This window comes from Xenopus laevis, chromosome 4S (genome assembly GCF_017654675.1).
Source record: "Xenopus laevis strain J_2021 chromosome 4S, Xenopus_laevis_v10.1, whole genome shotgun sequence".
NCBI classification, from domain to species: domain Eukaryota; kingdom Metazoa; phylum Chordata; class Amphibia; order Anura; family Pipidae; genus Xenopus; species Xenopus laevis.
Genome location: NC_054378.1, coordinates 14,778,020 through 14,786,505, shown reverse-complemented (window position 1 = coordinate 14,786,505; position 8,486 = coordinate 14,778,020). Strand labels below are relative to the sequence as shown.

The following is an 8,486-nucleotide window of genomic DNA, read 5'->3' as shown; positions in this document are numbered from 1 at the left end:
TTTCTGAACCAGCAAGTGTATTTTTTTTTTTCAATTTATATTGGTGTGTAGGTGCATCTCAGGTCATTTTGCCTGGTCATGTGCTTTCAGAAAGAGCCAGTGCTGCACTATGGAACTGCTTTCTGGCAGGCTGTTGTTTCTCCTACTCAATGTAACTGAATGTGTCGCAGTGGGACCTGGATTTTACTATTGAGTGCTGTTCTTATATCTACCAGGCAGCTGTTATCTTGTGTTAGGGAGCTGTTATCTGGTTACCTTCCTATTGTTTTGTTGTTAGGCTGCTGGGGGGGAAAGGGAGGGGGAATATCACTCCAACTTGCAGTACAGCAGTAAAGAGTGACTGAAGTTTATCAGAGCACAAGTCACATGACTTGGGGCAGCTGGGAAACTGACAATATGTCTAGCCCCATGTCAGATTTCAAAATTAAATATAAAAAAAACTGTTTGTTCTTTTGAGGAATGGATTTCAGTGCAGAATTCTGCTGGAGCAGCACTAACTGCTGCGTTTTGAACATATGACAGTATCCCTTTAAGGACAAAGACCAACTACAACATTGCAGATCTTACTGTAACAACACAGAATGATTCAATAGGCAGTAGAAGTATTGCTCTTCATGGATATGTTCCCAGAAACAGGAAGCCATGTCACTACAGTCACCTGTCTACCCATATCTCTAGTGTGAAAAGATCTTGCACAAAGCTGGACAATGTTCTGCAATGTCTGACTGGCTGATGCTCTGAAGGCTCTGCACCATACTGCTGCCATATACAGGATCAGAGAGACTGATCTTTCTTTAGGTGGATGGGTCAGAAGTTACCAAATGTCCCATGTCACGTCCCAGATTCCACCTCGACTTCCTCTGCTACCGCGCTGAACCCAAGAGCTTGCGGCACCAGTAATACCACATGACCATTATCCTTTTGCAGGAGGATCCCCTTCCCCTGGCCAGGCTCAGAGGACACTGCCACTATTCCAGAGTGCATGGGAAGAAGAACAGCTGGAGGATTCTGGGACAGGCCTGGCTCCGGATTGTCTGTATATTCAGCAACCAGCACCTCTCCTTGGCTGGGAGATTCCTCTGAATCCATCACCTGTACAAAAACTACAGTGGACTCAGTCTCTAAATTCTCATTGGCTGTTGCGGCGGAATAGCCTGTCTCAGCGACTTCTTTATGGCTACGCAAGTGGCGCTTTAGACTAGGCTGTGAGGAGTATCCCATGCCGCATAGATGGCAACGGAATGGCTTCTCCTCAAGATGGGATTTCAGGTGCCGTCTGAGCTTGGTGGCAAGAGGGTATGATTTTTCACAGTACTGGCAAGTAAAGGGGCGCTCTCCCGTGTGCAGGCGCTCGTGAGCTTTCAGGGTGTGAGGGTCCTTAAGTGCTTTGCCACAGACGGTGCACAGGTACATCTCTCCGGTGTGCATGATCAAGTGACGCCGCAGTTCTGGCTGCTGGGGGAAGGCATCGCCGCAATACTGGCACTTGTATGGTTTCTCTCCTGTGTGCAATCGTTTGTGAACCCGCAAGCTGCTCTTGTGGCGGAAAGCTGCGCCACAGTCAGAGCAGGTAAACGGCTTATCTCCGGAGTGTATCCGCATGTGGTTGCGCAGAGAACAGCTGTTGGCCAGCATCTTCCTGCAGACCGGGCACTCCAGAGACGGCTTGTAGTCGATGGATGCGGCCGAAGTGCAGTAGTTCTTCCGATGGATGCGAAGGGTGGGTCGTCGAGTAAAGCTTTTGCCGCAGTCCTCGCAGCGGTAGGGGCGCTGCCCAGTGTGCAGAACCGCATGCTCGCGTAAGTCCCGTTGCGTGCTGTATGCTTTGTCACAGAGCTGGCACTTGAAAGGTCGGAGTCCCATGTGGGAAAGCAAATGTCCTTTGAAGCTCTCCTCTGAACTGTAAGCCTTACCACAGTCTGTACACAGGAAGGGCTTCAGACCACTATGGATGAAACTGTGCTTCTTTAGGTGGCCCAGCTGGAAAAAGCTTCTGTCACAGTCTTTACATGGAAACCGGCGCTCAGTTTGGGGTTGAATTTTACACTTTTTATTCACTAGAAGTGCATTAGGACTTTCTTTCTGTTCAGCTGGCTCACATCTGGCATCCTCAGACGTGTCTGTATTCTTTGCCCCTTTTCTCCTGTTGGATGCAGCAGATTTCCACTTGGGTGCTTTCCTCGCTTTCTTTACATTCACTGCTGATTTAGCTTCACCTCCTGGTTCTTTAGGTTTCTCTTTGGGCAATTTCACTTTAGAGGGTTTCTGATGCTCCTGTATCCCTTCAGGCTTGTGCTGCTCATGAGAAGCTTCACTCTGGGCAACAGAGGCAACGTGTGTATTTTTGTTCTGTGACGTCTGCAGTGTTTTCTCTTGCTCCACTGGTCTTAAATCAGTAGTATCTAGGCACTCTTTAAACAAGAAGCATATGAAAATTAGATTAAAGTGGGATATACTCTAACATTTGTATTTATACTTATGACTGGCTCCTGTCATATTTGCTTGCCTACACCTGGACTCTGATTTAAATAATTCTGATTTACTGTCTGATTATTTCTCCTCAATTGCCCTTAATACCTTCAGATAGGGCCTCCTTACCGCATAACATGATTACAGAGATAGAGAGATATATATATATATATATATATATATATATATATATATATATATATATATATATATATATATATATATATATATATATATATATATATATATATATATATATATATATATATATATATATACACACACAATAATGTAACAGGATTGCATTGAGGTAACTGGGGTACCCAGGGCACAAATAAGCACTCACCCCAAATCTCCCCCTAACTGGAATTCAGACTGGGCCTCCTTAGCTCATAACAAGGTTACAGATATATAGAAACATTGGGGTAACAGTCACCCTGCTATAGTTCCAGGGGTACTCAGGGCACAAATAAGCTCTCACCCCAAATCTCCCCCTAACTGGCCTTCAGGCTGGGCCCCCTTAGCTCATAACAAGGTTACAGATATATAGAAACATTGGGGTAACAGTCATCCTGCTATAGTTCCAGGGGTACCCAGGGCACAAATAAGCACTCACCCCAAATCTCCCCCTAACTGGCCTTCAGGCTGGGCCCCCTTAGCTCATTGGGGTAACAGTCAATCTGATATAGTTCAAGGGATATTGAAAGCAGTACATATGCATTATCTCAAGATCTTACTCTCATGGACCTTCACGCTCAACCTGCCCATTCATTATATGGGTCACGCCTAGCAGAGGCAGCTTGGGAACGTATGAGCCAGAGTATGCTGCTTTTTTTCACCCTGAATAAAAAAGTGCCTCCCTGCTAATTTATTAATTTACCTTCTGTTCAGTCGGTCTTTCTCTCTCTCAAGCTCCCTGCCCAAATTCTGCAGTGGTATTTCAAGTTGATGGCACCTTGGGTAAATCGACTTAAAAACTAGGCATGCACTGAATCTAGGCTTCGGTTCGGGATTTGGCCAGGCTTCGGCCTTTTTCAGCAGGATTCGGGTTTGGCTGAATCCTTGTGCCTGGCCCGAACCGAATCCTAATTTGCATATGCAAATTAGAGGAAGGGAGGGAAATCACATGACTTTTCATCACAAAACAAAGAAGTAAAATAATTTTTGTCCCACTTTTTTTCTTTCCTGCCCCTAATTTGCATATTCAAACTAGGATTCAGATTCGGTTAGGTATCCAACAGAATATTTCATGAAAGATTCAGGGATTCAGCCAAATCCCAAATAGTGGATTTGGAGCATCCCTATTAAAAACAGATACTGTCCTATGAATGACTAGCTCCAACACAAACCACTGCAGAATGGATGGGAGAACAGAGAATCTGGCATCATTGGAGCAGCAAAGTGGCATCCAGTTCAGAGATTCATTTCAAATCACAAATGAAAGTAAACCAAATCAATGCTTGAATCTTATTGTAATGTACAGCAAGTGAATAATGTGCTGGGGATTCATTTAAGAGCCATGTTGACATTATCAAATCCTTTGAAAAACTGTTACGAATGACCAGAAACTCCATTTTTTAAAGGACAATTGAACCTTTAAAATAAGTGACAGTAAAATTAATGAGTGCTATTCTAAACACTTTTGTAATTCACATTAACATTTTGTTTCATTTCCACGATATTAAGGGATACGTGTACTGTTAATATGAAGGAATTTTGTTACCACAGCACCACCTTCTGGTCAGTTTCCCACCAGTCTGACCACCAAGTAGTCAAGGAAGTTGTCAGGAGAAAGGAAGAGGCTGCTCTGATGTTCTTCTGCTTAGGAATAAAATTAGAAATGTTTCTCAAATCTTCCCTAAGCAGAAGAACATCAGCCTCTTTCTTTCTCCTGACAACTTCCTTGACTACTTGGTGGTCAGACTGGTCAGAAACTGACCAGCAGGTGGCGCTGTTGTAACAAAATTCATTCACATTAACAGTACGTTTCCTTTAATATCTTAGAATCTAAACAAAATAAATAATGAATGTAAATTATAAAAGTGCTTAGAATAGCACTCTCATTCATTTTACATGCACATATTTTAAAGGTTTACTTGTCCTTTAACGTAAGAGAATCCCATGAACATTGTTTCCACACGAACCTGTGACTTGTGTATACTGCACAGGAACCGCTTGCTGGGTCGCAGGTTCTGCCGAGCAGTTTATATGATGGAGGCTGATTAAGAGCTTAGCACCCTCTGGTTCTGTTATAATTGGATTTAAGTTTTCTTGCTCTGCAGGTTCTGCGGATGCCGTACTCTCTGTTTCTGGTGTTCCGGCTGCAGACGGCCCGTTAGGCTGTGGTGTCACTACGGACATTATGAGTGGCAGTGGCACAGTGGGTGGGCAGTTGCACTCCAACATCTCAGCATCTTTAGAATCCAACTTGCGTTTCTGTTCATCGACAGGCACTGGAGCTGATTCTAATCGCTCAGATGCCTGTGCCCCCTGTCTTAGATCTGTCTGGTGTTGCCCCGGGTTTCCATCATTCTCAGTGGCAAATCTGTGTCCCTCCTGGTGTAAATGAAGCTCTGATCCAGGATGGATGGTAGTGATTACCTGCAGATGCACAGCCCCACTCAGTGTGCACAGCTTAACATTCTGTTCATTCAGGCTGCTCCTGATATACCTACAAACACCAGATATGAATTAGATGCTGTATATATATATATGTATTGTTTGTAATCTCCTGACGAAGATCCCTGTGGGGGATCGAAACATTGAGTGGAATAAATACACAATTATCCTGCATTGAAAACATCCTGTGAGTGTCGCTTCTTTCTGTATATATATATATATATATATATATATATATATATATATATATATATATATATATATATATATATATATATATATATATATATATATATATATATATATATATATATATATATATATATATATATATATATATATATGCCAATCTTTGCACAGCTAGCGCTCTTAGGGGCTTATGTAATAAAAGTCACTAAGTTTGCCCAGGAGCAGTAACCCATAGCAACCAATCAGCAGATAGCATTTTCTGGTCACCTGTTTAAAAGCAAACATCTTATTGGTTGCTATGGGTTACTGCTCCTGGGCAAACTTAGCGACTTTTATTACATATATGGGTTAGTTTATTGCAAAGGGTTATGTATAGGAGGAATGTATTTGTATCTTTAGCATTACCTTGAAGTGGTATGGTGGCTTTTCAACTTTATGATCATAACTTTGTAACTAAAAAGTGCTTCCACAACCCCCAAATTTCGTATATCTTTAGCATTGACTGGAATCACATTGGCTACTGCCAGCCCTCTAGTGAGATGTGCGGCTCAGTGGTCCTGCCGTAATGAAACCAGGACTGATTTGCACAAACCTACCCCGGTCCATAAAGCAGTCAGACTGAGCAAGAGCTCACTCTAGTGGCCCAAGTTCAATAAACTTGCTTAGCATGGGTCAGATCAATGGCAACAAAAGCAAAATCCGATGGCACAGAGGTCTGCTGGATCACTTCAAGTGTTTATTGCAACGTTTCGGGGCAAACTCATTTGTCAAGCATACTAATTAATCAGGGTCAGCTAACATACTCTTCTGCTGTCCTTATATAGGGTAAGATTCATTATATATATTTACATGCAATGTCAAACATTTTGCAAATGTTATGTTTGGGCTCAAATTAAACGGGTTTTTATGCTATTTTAGTTTTTAACTAAGCTGCATCACTGTTTTTTTTACCAATTTTTTTACTTTATTTTGGACTCTATTTTGAATTTTGCACATTCCATGGGATGGAACTATTATGGATCAACACTGGACATTTTACATTGATAGTTTTTTTTATGCTTTTAGGTGTTCAAGGCTGTAAGGGAGGGTGTCCCTAGTTGAAACCTGCAATTTACCAATCAGTTGATCAATTATGACACGTTAATTGAATCATTGTTAGTTTATTTATATGCACTACTCTGTTTGTTCCGTATGCTTGATAAAGGGATTTGCCTGAAACGTTGCACTGCACTCCGCAATAAACACTTGAAGAGTTCCAGGAGACCCGCGTGCCATTGGATTTTGCTTTTGTTGGACTATTTAGTAGGAGGTGGCCGAACCTCCATCTGTGTGTACCAGGCATCTCTGAACCGCCTATTGGACAGGGTGTGCGAGGTCCTACACTGATTGTATTCAGATCAATGGCAACCACACCTGCCCAAACTGGCTTCTTATTTAGGACCAACCCCTATAAATGTTCACATTAACCTATCATTATACGTATTATACTTACCTTAACCAGTGGTTGGTGTTATTTGGTGATAAGTGGTCCTGTTGAGAAATAAAGGATTTGTTATGTAAATCAAACTGTGAATTCCATGTGCCCACATTTGCCCATTTACAAGCACTTTGATACCCGCTCACCATAATCTCTATTGATCCCCCATCAGCATCAGAGCTACGGGGAGGAAGCAGCGTCCCACACTGCAGCACCTTGCCGACACACCACAGTCCCATACCTTCTCCTTGGGTAAGCGTGGGGCCCAAAGCCAAGCCAGGCGGGAGACTAAGCAATGCCTGCAACAGGGCATGTTGTGTGCCTTTCATGGGTAGCAAGGAGGAAGATAATATATCCATTTAGCCTGCAGGATAAAAATAGAGACAGTAGAATATCAGCAAGATATAAATATAGACAGTGGGTGGTGTAAGGGCTACAATAAGGGCAACAGTTGGGTGCTACAATAGGAAGCACTGAGAGTTGATCATGGCCTAGGTATACAACAAGGACAGCCAGTTAATGCAATTAAAGGCAAACCAGACATATTAATGTTTTAAAGGCAACTGCATTCACTCCAGGCTGGGTATTTCTTCTCTTCATGAACTAGAACTGGATGCTGCTGAGCAGATGCAATCTAGGGATCGAACTCACCCTACAAGTGCTGTGTTGAAGATCTCCTCCGGGTCTGTTAATAGGGTTGCCACCTTTTTGGGAAAAAAAATACCGGCCATCCTATATTTTTATGGTTTTCCCCTATTAATAACAGTCACCAAGCAGCATTTTTACAGGCCAGGCCGGTAAAATGCTGGCCAGGTGGCAACCCTATCTGTTAACCAGCTGGCTACTGCTGCACTGTTTTAGGAGTCAGAACCAGCAGTGATTGGCAGAGAAAAACTGCCAGATAGTGACCCCTTTCAGGAGCAATGACACAAGAAGCTGTGAAAGCATTTAATGTATGATCATTGGGATGTTGCTCTGTTGCAGTTTCTTTCTTTAGGCAAAAAGCAATTTGAGGGTAAAGTTCCCCTTTAACCCCAGTTCATGCCTATAAGCCCTGATGCTAAATCATACGGAGTGCTCGTGTCACACATTTCTGTAGCCTTGCTGCAATGCACACCATACACACCTTTATGCCTCAGCTACACACACTTCTCTGAAGCCTCATAACAATGCTGTACTTACAGGGCCGGCCAGGAAGGAACATGTAGGGAAGCGAAGAGGAGGAAATGACAGGGATTGGCTGATTGGCGGGGGCGGGACAAAACGTCAGTGGTTGTCAGCAATGTACCGGATGCATTCGAATGACCATTTATATTAAGGGCAGGTGCAAAGGTAGGTAGGGGAGGAGGGTTTGGAAGAGAAATATTCCTTGTTTGCTACAGGTGCAATAGTGAAACACTAGCTGCCCCCATATGAACGATTATTCTGAATCAATTATATTGTTGCAAGTGGCCACACATAACCCACACTGTTATACTTGTCCCTCCTCACCCCGTATCTTTTGTAAAACAAAGGCAGTTGTGTATGTCCGTCCGCTCCCTCTTTTGTCACTTAATAAACATAATGCATCCGCCATATTGAAAAGGGCGCAGAATGAACAATACCACTGCACTTCCGGTTTCCTGCCGGGAAGTTTTGGCGAAAGTTCTCCTGACAGGAGGGGCGGGCATAGTCGTCATGGCGACCGAGCTTCCCTTTCCTTTTTCATATCCGGATGTGTGTGTGCGCGCTG

General features: G+C 43.1%; 1 protein-coding gene across 10 annotated transcripts; it reads right to left on the bottom strand.

The window, feature by feature from the left end:
* Positions 1-415: 415 nt before the first annotated feature.
* On the bottom strand, positions 416-8,485 carry znf408.S (zinc finger protein 408 S homeolog). 10 transcript variants are annotated; one of them, XM_041560964.1, is made up of 5 exons: positions 8,359-8,485; positions 6,901-7,118; positions 6,770-6,807; positions 4,614-5,140; positions 416-2,411 (listed from the first exon to the last, which is right to left on the bottom strand). In XM_041560964.1, the coding sequence occupies exons 2-5, from the start codon at positions 7,111-7,113 to the stop codon at positions 832-834; spliced, it is 2,358 nt and encodes a 785-aa protein (XP_041416898.1). In that variant the 5' UTR covers positions 7,114-7,118; positions 8,359-8,485; the 3' UTR covers positions 416-831. The 10 variants fall into 10 exon arrangements, with proteins under 10 accessions (XP_041416898.1, XP_041416899.1, XP_018115729.1 ...); XM_041560965.1 differs by having other exon boundaries at positions 6,996-7,118; XM_018260240.2 differs by having other exon boundaries at positions 8,246-8,382.
* Between the last annotated feature and the right edge of the window lies 1 nt (position 8,486).